The 12,929-nt window shown below is 43.3% G+C and overlaps 1 protein-coding gene across 2 annotated transcripts in view; it reads left to right on the forward strand.

The window, feature by feature from the left end:
* Positions 1–12,929, forward strand: part of LOC5573512 (vacuolar protein sorting-associated protein 16 homolog) — a 42,839-nt gene that overhangs the window by 26,389 nt on the left and 3,521 nt on the right. The window contains exons 5-7 of one of the 2 annotated variants that reach the window (XR_002501025.1): positions 1,749–2,558; positions 2,626–2,774; positions 9,991–11,068. Coding sequence is in view for 1 of the 2 variants with exons in the window: in XM_001660865.2 (XP_001660915.1) it covers positions 1,749–2,558; positions 2,626–2,774; positions 9,991–11,015 (1,984 nt within the window). In the remaining variant the exon portion in view is untranslated. Of the gene's footprint in view, positions 1–1,748; positions 2,559–2,625; positions 2,775–9,990; positions 11,074–12,929 lie in introns of those variants that run through there. The other variant, XM_001660865.2, reaches the window with a different exon arrangement.

A 12,929-nucleotide genomic window follows, 5' to 3' on the forward strand; every position in this document is an offset into this window, starting at 1 on the left:
GCCAAGAAGTCACTTAATTATTCGTGCTTGCACTAAATCATGATCTAGAGGTTCCATAAGAGACTTTTAAACGACTATTTTACAAATTCCTCAGGAATTTATTCTCAGATTTCTGAAGCAAAAGCGTCAGTAATTCTTCTAACGATTTCTCCAGAGATATATTTTGCAATACTTTCAGGAATTCCTCCAGAAGTTTCCTATGGTATTCCTACACCAACTTTCGCAGGAATTCGTCCAGCAATTTTTCAAGGGATGCTTGGAGGAATTTCTCCAGAATTTGTTCCAGAAAATCCTTAAGCACTTCAATGCTAGTACCAGTAGTAATTTTTACAGAATATCGCAAGAATTTATCCAGAGATGTTCTACTCTTTCGCAGATTTCTCCAGTTGCTGCTATAGGATAGTATTCAAATCCACAACAGATGATTCCTAGATTTCTCTTAGGTATTCTTTGAGCAATTTTAGTATACCTAGATCTCTTTGAAAATTTATCAATGGTTTCTCCCTGAAACCAATAAGCCATATATTGGGCCAAAATGTTGATATACGATTAATATGGGTCTACTCCGTTTGGCATAATGCCGTATGGCATAATGCCGTTTGGCATATAGTCGTTTGGCATAATAGCTGTTTGGCATAATGCCATTTGGCATAACGGTCGTTTGGCATAATCGCCATTTGGCATAATAGCCGTTTGGCATAATTGTGAAAAACATTGAATTTGATCAAATTCCTTCCATTAAGCAAAGGGGTGTGTATAAACTGCTCACGATCGTACATTCCGTTGTCAGTTAGTGATAGGACATACTTCTAATCATCATTTTTCAAGGAAACCAATATACAATAAAGCTCTTTTGGAATTTCATCATATATGACTTCCGGGGTCATTAAGCCCGGGATATTATGGTGCATTTTTAAGGTGAAGGTGAATCGAAGCCAAACCTCAAATTTTCAAGAGCACGGATTTGAAGAACCGAACATCCGTTCAGGCTGAAAACTTAATCGATTGATCACTAGCTGGTGGTGACCAATTCATTAAGTTTTCAGCTCAAATGGGTGTTCGGTTCTCTAGATCCGTGCTCTTGAAAATTGGAAGTTTGGCTTCGATTCATCTTCACCTTAACAAAAATATATCCAACGCCTAAGTTATTCCATGTCATTTGAAAAAAAAGGAACATGGAATTTGATGACGCATCTTATGGTACGGCATATTACTGTACCACTGCAGTATCATCCTTTTTCAAATTATGCCAAACGACCATTATGCCAAATGACTATTATGCCAAACGACTGTTATGCCAAACGACTGTATGCCAAACGGCATTATGCCAAATGGCATTATGCCAAACGGGGTAGACCCGATTAATATAATGCAAATAAGCTGTTAAATAGCACTACATCAGCCGTATGTAAGGGTTTGGACAGGTCCGTCACACTCGGGCTCAGCTTGGGTACCACTTCTAGTACTACATTTCGTCCCTCGGTAGTACAAAAGGTACCCAAGTTTGACAGATCGCAGTACACTTTTCACGGCATTCTAGATTACCTTATGAGCCATAAAATTTTGGGCAACTGCAAGGGACATGGAGGTCTTTAATTTGTCTTTGGTTTGGACCCGATATACGACATATGGTTACCTGCGTTTTCTTGGAAATGGTACATTCTGAGGATTTATATTCTGGGTATTTGGGGAATGTTATAGAATCGGTCCTGGAAATTGTGTAATGCTAATGATGGATTCTTTTGCAGCGATCTGACCTGCTGGGAGTTAGTTTCTAAAGAACGGAACACGTGCTGCCTTTTAGCTCGGGGAACGGACGTCATCCTAGCGCGCCACGGCGACAGTGCTCCGACAACTCATACCCTGAGCATGAAGAGCGAATACAGCAGCATAATTGCCATGGCAGTTTCCTTCAATCATCGCCATTTGGCAATCTACACCAATACCGGGGCCATTTGGCTGGGATCTGCAGATCTTCGCACCAAATATTGCGAATTTGCTACCGGTCGAACTGAACGTCCGCAGCAGATTGGCTGGTGCTGCGATGAAGATCCCCATCCAGACCGTCAGGCCGTAATCGTTAGCTACGCCTCTATGGTTCAGGTCATCGGAATGACCGGTGATTCCAACATCTATACGTACGATTCGCGAACGGTGTTAATCCCGGAAATGGACGTGGTCCGGGTATTGACCAACACTTCTCACGAGCTCTTTCAGCGAGTGCCGCAATGCACGAGCAAAATTTTCGGAATCACAATCTCCGAGCCGGCCAGTTTCCTATTCGAGGCTCACATGGAATTTCAGAAGCGCAGTCACAAGTCGGACGAGTTCCTGTGCCTGATTCAGGACCGGTTGGCGTCGGCTGTGGGCGAATGTGTGGATGCAGCCGGACAGGAGTTTGATTCGCACACCCAGAAGAGTCTGATTCGGGCGGCTCACTTTGGGAAGAGTTTCCTGCCGGGATACAACCCGGACGGGTACATCGAGATGTGCCGGGTGCTGAGAGTGCTGAATGCGCTGCGGGAACCGATCGTCGGGATGCCGCTGACGCTGAGGCAGTGAGTTGAAATGCTGGAGGAACAGTTTTGTCGGAATGCAATGACACAATTTTTGATCTATTTTCAGATTCAATCATTTGCAGCCGTTGGTCATATTGGATCGGCTGATCTTCCGAAAGCACTACGCGCTAGCGATTCAGATTGCCAAGCATCTGAAGCTGCCGGAGTCGAGGATTCTGGAGCATTGGGCTTTCCATAAAATTGAACATGACAAAAGTAAGTATCATCTTGGTAGAAGAAAAATCTTACTTACAAGGCTCGATAGCAGATTTCTTTTCAGTGACTTGGTCTCTTAAAAATCCCTCTATTTTTAGTGAAAAGTATCTAAAGTCTCTATATTCAGCAAAATGTTCTCTAATGACCCCTTAAGTAATTTTCTTCTTACAGTACATGTAAGTTTTAGATACTCTTAATTCTAGATTTCTAGAAATCCTACAAAATTCTTCAAGGAAAATCTTTAGGATTTTCATAAATTAGGTGAGGACTAGACTGAGACTACTTCATGGTCTCTTCCGGAAACGCTTCACAGAAGCTTCTGCAATTATCCATAATTTAGCTCAGCAATACATTTAGTGGGTACTCCAAAAATTTCTCCGAAAAATCCTCCATAAATTCATCCAGTTAAATTAAATCCTTTGTAAATCCAACGCTGACACCTCCAACAATATCCATAGTCTGTATTTTTAATGAATGGTCTCTAAAGTTTCCATTTATTTTTAGCAAAATGGTCTCTCGAGTAACTTTTTGGCATTTTCTCCTTACAGTAAATTTAGAAATGAATTAAATGTTTGAGACTTTAGATTCCTTTGATACTATTTCATATTTTTTTCGGGAATTCTTTAACAGATTCCTTAAGAAAAAGCTTCAGAAATTGTCCCTTAACTTATTTCGGGAATACATTCAGAGACTCCTCCTGGTATCTTTCCAGAAATTCATCTTCTATCAATCCGACATAAATTAGTCATGAAATTCCTCTAGTGATTTCTCAAGAGAAGCTTGGATGAAATCGTCCAGAATTTGTTCTAGGAAATCCTTCGGCAAACCAACGCAACCTGCCAATAATTTCCACCTCTAGAGCTGGTACAAGGTCTCGTTTCAGAGACTTATCCTCTTCGCCCTTCCATAATTCCAGAGGTTTCAGAAAAAACTTCATAGACTGTTACGCGATTATTCTCCTGGGATTTATTTTCAGGTTTATCAAGGTAATGATGAGGCTATTATGAGCAGTACAGTTATCACAAGAACATCATTTTTGATTTATTCATCGTTTTTTGAAGAAATTCGTCAATGAATTTCCCCAGGATACCCTGCAAGAATTGCTCAAGGGGTTCTTACGCCAAGTTTTCGTGTTTTTCTTCCAGCCATTTTAATGTAGATCCCTTCATAAGTTCATCAACTGTTTGTCGCATGCATTGCTTAATATCTCCTTCAGAAATTATTCCAGCAAAACTCGGCTTTTCCAGGTATTTCTCTATCAATTCGACCAAGAAAATCTAGGGCGTAATCGTAGTGAAATTCATGGAAAGATCACTTAATGCATTCCTGAAGGACTGAGGATTTTCTTGAGAAAATTGTGGAACTAACATTGGAAAAAATTCTTTACGAATTGGTGAAATATCTGCGGTTATATTAAAAACTTCCAGGTTCATTGCTTGATTCAGAAGGTATTGCGAACGAAATTCAAGTAAGAAATCATTAAGAAAGAATAAAAAAGTAAAAGAATCAATAAATGGATTCCTGAAGAAATATTCGGAGTAATACCTGAATGGAACTTCGAGCAAACATCAGAATAAGTTTCTGATTAAATTCCTGGAAAATATTCTAAAATCAGGAATATTCATAGAGGAATGTCAGGCCGGACACTCAGACGCTACCAGCTTTGCACAGGTTTTACTCTAAACATTTTCACATGGATTCTCCTGGGATATCTTGTATTCTTCCTGTTCACGTGCAGTCCATCTCTACACGCTCTGTAGACGTTGTGCACATCCCTTGCCAAATGTCATCATCGAAGCCGCGCGCTGCCAACATTATTCAATTTCCTTTTCCGCTAGAAGAAGATAAAAAAAGCACAATCTGTTGGTCAGATTTTTCTTACCGGTCAAAAAAGCGTGTTTTACTATATAATAAGAATACAGTCCATTTTGAGTTTGAATGTAGTCCGTCGCGTTTTTATTCCGTCCCGTTAGCTCCCTCGCGTACATTTTGGTCCTTCGAGCTGAACATTTTACGAAACCGCTATGGAAGCGATTCGGAAACGCCGCAATGTGCTTTTCGAGCGCATGAAGTGGGAACTGAAAAGTGAAATCGAAGATCAAACTGAAGCGATTGGAGAAATCAGCAGGATTTTCAACCGCCGCTTGGAATTCGAAGAGCTATACTACCAACTGAAGCTGCTCGAGGAACAGAACCCCCACGTAAGCAGTGAAGGATCGTCGAACCAGCGGATGATCTACGAAAGGCAAACAGGTTGCCTCTGGATTCGCAGCGAATCCTAATGACGTCCTAGGCTGCAGCTTCGAACAACGTGTCGCAGTTGGCTGACCGAATCGGGTCCGTAAGTCTTTCCCATTCGGTTGCTGACGCTCAAGCGTCCGGAGGTCAAATTCCGCTCGAAGTACGTTTGCCAACGATTGCCCTCCCTGTCTTCAAAAGCGACCGGAAACACTGGACCTCCTTCAAGGATCTTTACGAAAGCTGCATTCACTCTAAGAACCTCAAAAACTCCGTGAAGCTACAGTACCTGCTTTCCCTCCTGGATGGAGAAGCGAAAAATTTGGTTAGTTCCTTCACTATCCCCGACGCTAACTATGTGGAAGTATGGGAGAGGCTGAATGAGTTTTACGACAAGAAGAAGCACACCGTCGCCGCACTTGTCAAGGAATTTGTGGACCAGCAACGAAGAAGGTGCAGGATCTAAGAATGCATCAAAGCACGAAACCGAGTGAGCAAATTCAAAGCTTCTTTGCAAGCACCCAGCAGCCTTGTCCACAGTGCTCTGAGGCTCTGTATGACAGCTTCAAAAGGATGGCAGCGAATGACCGTCGAGATTTTGTGCAACGAGCCAAGCTTTGCTTCAATTGCCTTAAAGTGACCCACAGTGTAAAGAACTGCACGTCTGCAGTGGTGTGCAAACAATGCAAGAAAAAACATCACTCACTGCTTTGCACAAGTGGTGACAGCTCTGCCTCCGATACCGGCCAGCCCCGTAAAGGACCAGCGGGACCAACAGCAGCAAATGAGCAACATTCAGGTGAAGCGGAACAAGCGGATTCTGTGGCATCACATGCTGCCCAGTGAACTTCCTCAGTTTGCTGCCTACGGCTGTCGTTAAAGTGTTGAGGAAGAAATACGTCTCTCGAGGCACCACTCGCAGACCCAAACTACAACAAGTGCGGTAATATCGATCTTTTATTGGGAATAGAAGCCTTCTTTTCCATTCTAGAACCAGGTAAGCTGTTCGACGGACGAGGCATACCCATTGTGCAAAATTCCGCCTTCGACTACCTGGTTGGTGGTCGCTTCAACACATCGCATGCCACCGAAGATCGTGTGATGTTCGGACTAACAGCAACTATGAATCTGGTTTAAACGCTCCGGAAATTCTGTGAGGTGTAAGAAGTGCATAAATCCAAGCAGCTTACCCCGGACGAGCTGCGCGCTGTTGAGCACTTTCACTCCACCCTCGCTCGGAATGAAACTGGACGATATAAAGTTCGCCTACGCTTCGATAGTTTCAAGCTGGAACTGGTGCAGTTGTGTAAGCTTCTAGAAAGCTATTTTGATGGTAGGATTCTACTGTATGACACAGAGGTACCTCAACATGAGGTATGACACAGAGTACATCAAGGTTCAATCCTGGGCCCGCTGTTATGGAATGCGATGTACGATGACGTACTGAGGCTGCCCCTTCCGACGGGTGTTAAGATTGTTGGCTTCGCCGACGATATCACCCTAGTGGTCTATGGTGAATCGATGGAGGAAGTAGAGTTGACAGCAGCGCACTCTATTTCCCTAGTTGATGAATGGATGAAGTCTAGGAAACTAGGACTGGCCCGTCACAAGACTGAGGTGGTGGTGGTCAACAACCGCAAGTCCGAGCAACGGGCGCTTATCTCGGTAGTTGATTGCACCATAGAGTCCAAGCGATCCCTTAGGCATCTTGGGGTAATGATCGATGACAAGCTAAGCTTCGCTAGCCACGTTGAATATGCCTGTAAAAGGGCATCTACGGCTATAGCGGCGCTTGCGAGGATGATGTCTAACAGCTCTGCTGTAATTGCCAGCAAACGCAAGCTACTGGCAAGCGTGGCGCTATCCATACTAAGGTATGGAGGACCAATCTGGTCAAAAGCGCTTAGAACGAGCAGAAATCTAAAGCGGTTGGAAAGCACGTACAGGATAATGTGCTTAAGTGTAGCAAGTGCATACCGGACGGTATCTGAAGAGGCCGTGTGCATCATAGCCGGGATGACGCCCATCGGGCTCATCATCAAGGAAGATGTTCAATGCTTCAGCCAAAGAGGTACCAGAGGAGTCCGCGATACGTGTAATGAGGAAACGCTTAGAAGCTGGCAGCAGGAATAGGATAACTCCACTAAGGGTAGATGGACCCATCGGCTAATACCAAATGTGTCAGATTGGTATGGCAGAAACCATGGGGAAGTGAACTTCCACCTGACGCAGTTTCTGTCAGGACATGGTCGCCATAGACAGTACCTGCATAGGTTCGGGCACTCAGAATCTCCTGCGTGCCCCAATTGTGCTGGTGTGGAGGAAACAGCGGAGCATGTCGTGTTCGATTGCCCCCGTTTCATTGTTGTGAGAGGTCGCATGCTCACTACATGCGGAGGGGACACGCCCCCGACAATATTATAGAGAGAATGTGTGCGGATGCCGAGTGCTGGAATGCAGTAACTACGGCAGTCACTCACATTATGTTAGAATTGCAGCGTCTATGGCGCGCCGACGAAGAGTTGGCTGAAGAGAATTAGCTCTGTCGAGGCTGGTCCCTTGTAACATTTTCTAAGTCGGCTTGGAGCAGTTTGCCTAGGCTACTTCTGCTACACGTGTTGTGCTATATGTACAGGCCCCTCCCCGAAGAAATATCGGTAGGTGGTTCCGGGGAGATAAGGGTCTGAGGCCAAGGGTAATATCGATGCACTGTTCACCACTTGACCAATTCTAAAAGAATTGCTCAAGCACAGTGCATAGGCTGGTTTTAGCGGGTCGTCGTTGGTGCGTCATCCCCGCATTCCCTGAGTTACCTTCTCAGGGGATCTGTTTGCAGATTTTCCCCTTGTAAAAAACAAAAATAAAAAAGCTGTGGGCGAATAAGCTACCGTTGCCATCCGGTGGTTTAAGGCCACGGAGAGGAAATTCAGCATGGATCCAGAATTACAACAGCACTACCAGCAGTTCATGACTGAGTACGAGGCTCTCGACAAAACTTCGCATCGTTTTCGAAGCCTCGAGCAAGAGTGCTGCCGGGGTGTCACTGAATGATCGACTGCTAGTGGGACCGAACGTGAACGCTCTTCAACGTTTTCACCCGCTGGCGCACCTACAAGATTGCCTTCTGTGCCGATATCGAAAAGATGTATCGGCTATTTCTTGTCGCCAAGAAGGATGTCGATTTCCAGCGAGTAGTGTGGCGCAACCATCCGGAGCAACCTCTGGAACATTATCGTTTGCTGACCGTCACCTGAAATGTGTAGGAAAACACGATTATCATTGATTTTCATAAGCTTCATATGAAAAAATAGCTAAAAAGTGGTTTGGACATATCTTGTAGCAAAGGATAACAAGGAATCTCATCTACGTGGACGATCTGCTCTCTGGGGCAGATTTCATCGAGGAAGCCATGTTTCTTCGCAACGACATCATTCAAGTACTCAACGATGGGGGCTTCGTTCTGCGCAAGTGGAGCTCTAACGATCCGCAGATATTGGAAGGTGATGCGGTACAGGATTAACCCATTCACTTGAAGCTACCCCGAAAAGATGATTCCGTCAAAGCTTTGGGGATCAGATGGAACCCACAAGCAGACTCGTTCTCCTTCAAAATCACGTTAGACATCGATAGCACAAATACCAAACGTCATCTGTTATCCAATTTGTCGAAGTTCTACGATCCATTCGGGTGGATCGCGGCGATTGTCATTCAAATGAAAATACTGTTCCAACACCTATGGCTCTACGACTTTATGGCTCTATGAGTTGGGACGATCCACTCCCTGCTTCCACCCTAGAAGAGTGGATTGCTTTGAAGGAGACGCTGCACCATATCGAGAAAATTCGAATCAGAAGATGGATTCCGCATTCTGGAAGGAATCTACAACTCCACGCACTTGACACTGAAGAAGTCTGTAAGTCGCAGACGAAATAGACCTATCTGTCAAGATGAGCAACATATTAGAGTTTAGCTCGCCTTACTAGTGATTTTTAGTATTCTATTTTTTTTTGCAAAAGTGAAATGAAGTGTTAAAGTTCAATTAGTAGTTTTTTCCTTAAACATACACTAATAATCCCTTCCATAATTAAAAAAAAAGTGTAGTGTAAAGATTTTCAGCCAAGAAGGTTGTCCACTTTCTGGAAGGCAGCTTTTCAGCTTATATGAAGGAACTTCTAACAACTTCTTGAGGAAGCATTTCCCTTTACTGGAAGCAGATTTTCCAGCTACTGGAGGAATATTTCAAATTTTCTGGAGGAAGCTTTGTCCAGCTTCTTGAGGAAGCTTTTCCAAATTCTGGAGGAAATTTTTCCAGCTTATGGAAGAAAGCTTTTCTAGTTTCTGGGAAAAAGCTTTTCCAGCTTTTGGGAAAAATTTTCCCAGCTTCTGGAGGAGAAGATTTCCCAGTTTCTGGGAGGAAGTTTTAGGTGGAAGCTTTTACAGCTTCTGAGAAAAAAGCTTTCCCAGCTTGGGCGGAAGCTATACCATCTTCTGCAGAAGGCTTTTTCTATTCCTGGAAGAAAATTGTTTCCGCTTCTTGAAGGAAGTTTTTCCAGCTTATGGGACGATGCTTTTGAGAGGAAATCTTGTGGGAGAAAGATTTGCTAGCTTCTGGAGGAAGCTAATCCAGCTTCTTGAGAAAGCTTTTACAGCTTATAGAAGTAAGCTTTTTCCAGCTTCTGGATGAAGCTGTTTCATCTTCTGCAGAAAGCTTTTTCTGCTTCTGGGTGGAATTCGTTTCAACTTCTTGATGTAGATCTTTTCCAGCTTATGGGACGGCTTTAAAGAAGAAATCTATTTGCTTTTGGGAGAAAAATTTTCTAGCTTCTGGGAAGAAGCTTTTCCAGCTTATAGTCTCTGCTTGTCCTCTTTTGGTTCCTTTCAAGTCTCTTTTTGGTATCATTTTCAGCCATGTATTTCTATACATCAGATCTATACCTAAGATACAAAACAAAACTTAAACAATTATCTTGTTCTGCAGATGACGAGGAAGTGGCCCGAAAGATCTCCGATAAGTTCCGCCACCACCCGATGGGCGATCGAGAGCGCATATCCTTTGCCAACGTTGCTAAAAAGGCTCAGCAGAAGGGCCGTAACAAACTGGCCATCACCCTTTTAGAACAGGAACCGCGCAAAAGTCTTCGGGTCCCGTTGCTGCTGGAGCTGGATGCCAGTGAAAAAGCCCTAACGGCTGCCACCCAATCGGGCGATACCGACCTGATCTACATGGTGATCCTGAAGATGAAAAGTACGACAGCGCTAAGCAAGTTCCAGATGATCATCCGACGGTTCCCGTTGGCGCACGATCTGTATAAGAAGTACTGCCAGACGAACAGTCTGTCCACATTGAAGGACATCTACTCACAGGAAGATGACTTCCAAGCCCAGGCGGAGCTAGGATTGAGGGAAGCGCTGGAAGTCAACAACGTTGAAGTGTCGATACCGGAAATCAGCGTAAACTACAAGAAAGCCAATCGGATGCTGGAAGCGGATGCCTGTGATGAAGCTAAAAAGCTGATGAAACACCAAAAAGTTCTGGACGAAAAGTACCAGAAACGCCTCTACGGCCTCCCGCTGCACGAAACCATCCGCCAGCTCCTTCTCCTCGGAGACATCAAGTATGCCGATCGATTGAAGAGTGAGTTCAAGGTACCGGAGCGACGCTACTGGTGGCTCCGGATTTCCGTCCTCTCCCAGCAGTTCCAGTGGGATGAGCTGGAAAAGTTTGCCAAATCCAAGAAAAGCCCCATCGGCTATGAACCGTTCGTGGAGGTTTGTCTCAAGCAGAGCAACCTCGAGCAGGCCAAAAAATATCTCCCACGGTGCAGCGAGGAGAACAAGTTCAACTGGTATCTGAAGGCGGGTTGTCTGCTGGAGGCGGCCGCCATCGCGTACGATCAGAAAGACATGGACGGACTGTGGCGGGTCCATGGTCGGTGTACGGCTGATCCGGCTTTGTTGGCTAAGGTGGATAATTTGATCGGGCAGCTGGCGTCGAAGAAGTGAACGTAGGGAGGCGTTTTGGATTTCTTTAGATGAATAAGTTGATCTGCGATGAGGTAAGCTATAATCGAATTCAAATATATGTGTAATGTGTTATGTGTAAATTACCTTTAGTGTTACAAATTTATGGTGGAAGGAAAGAAAGCCTTTTTCTGCTGCTGAACAAACGAGCTAGTCTGAGATTTCTTTTATAGTAAATATTAAGCTATTTCTTCTGGGATTCTTTCAGGAATTCGTTCCGACATTTCGCAAGGTTTTTTTTCGAAAAACTTGTGGAGATTGCTTCACAATCTACTTTAAGATTTTGTTTTATTTTGGCAATGGTTAAACATTCGGCAAAGAATTCCAAGAATTCATTAGTTTTTCTATAGGCACTTCAAGAAATTTCTTCAGTTGTTCCGCCTTGAATTTCACAGAATCTCTATGGACCTATGCACGGGTTCACTATTTGACGTTTAAGGGGGGTCTGTAGCCTTGAGGTTACGCTTTCGCTTCATAATTGAATGAAACGGCTTATCATTTTCTTATAATTATTTTTGTGGGAAATAATAGAAACTACCTAGTTTTTGAACGTGAGCTGAGTGTATGCAAAATTTGAGCGAAGTACACGGCAAAAAAATGTTAAAAAAATGATTCATTTTAAAACAGTTTTAGAAGATAGATTGTGATTTTTCCTAATTAATTTTCTCAAAACCGTATAAAAGTTACTTACGTCGATTTGAAAAAGTAATCGAGATTTGACGTTTTAGCGGTGCCGTGTTATTTACACTCAAAATAATCCAAACGTCATTGTTACACTCAAAAAAATCCAAACGTCATTGCTACGTGAAAAATCACGTAGATCATTCCAAATTCATTTTACCTCCACTTCACCTGACCAAGATAAAGATCACTAAGCCATTCATAACTACCAAACAGTGAGTCGGTAATTGTTACTGAGGTTACCTATCGCACTTACGTGAAATTCACGTAGGTGCCTGAGTTCATTTTGACATCTGCATATCGTATCGCACTTTTCACGTAGCTCTTACGTTAATCATAGGTAGCCCAGAATGAACGCATGAACTTTTGAACTTCGTACATTCCACCGGCGCTACAAGTAAGAGCTACGTGGATTTTCCGGTAGCCCTTACAAAGCGTTTCAATAGGACCTAGATGGTTTTGCATTAAATTAACTAGAATATAGACCAACCTTATCTCTAATAGGCTTTGGAAGAAAACTAATTCCCAATTGGAAAATGTAAACAAATCTAAAAGGTTGTGATAGTTTTATATTCAATCTGAGCATTGTGAATCTTGTTTCCCAATTGTTGTGAGTATGTTCTGTTTTGTTGCAGCCTTCGCGTGCTATAATTGATAGAGGTTATAAATCAGGTGTAAAATATGAAGTAATGCAGGGGTTTTACGGTATTCAAAGCATATTTACCTTAAAATCAATCCAATACAGGGTTTAAAGTTCAGCAGCTTCTGAAGTTCTGCAAAAATCAAGCGGACGCCATCTTAGGATTTGCGTTCAACACCGAATGTACGTACAATATGCAGATGTCGAAATGAACTTAGGTACCTACGTGAATTTCACGTAAGTGCGATAGGTAACCTCAGTAACAATTACCGATTCACTATTTGATGGTTATGAATGGCTTAGTGATCTTTATCTTAGTCAGGTGAAGTGAAGGAAAAATGAATTTGGAATGATCTACGTGATTTTTCACGTAGCAATGACGTTTGGATTTTTTTGAGTGTAACAATGACGTTTGGATTATTTTGAGTGTATGTCACCATGGAAACTAGTGAATTCGGCACCGCTCAGACGTCAAATTAGTGAACTCGTGCATCGGTCCATAATAATTTTTGAAGTACTCTTCACAAAACTTCAAAATTTAGATCACAGTAGCCAGTGCGCGTGAACGGATGGGT

Source organism: Aedes aegypti, chromosome 1, assembly GCF_002204515.2.
Source record: "Aedes aegypti strain LVP_AGWG chromosome 1, AaegL5.0 Primary Assembly, whole genome shotgun sequence".
Classification (NCBI taxonomy): Eukaryota; Metazoa; Arthropoda; class Insecta; order Diptera; family Culicidae; genus Aedes; species Aedes aegypti.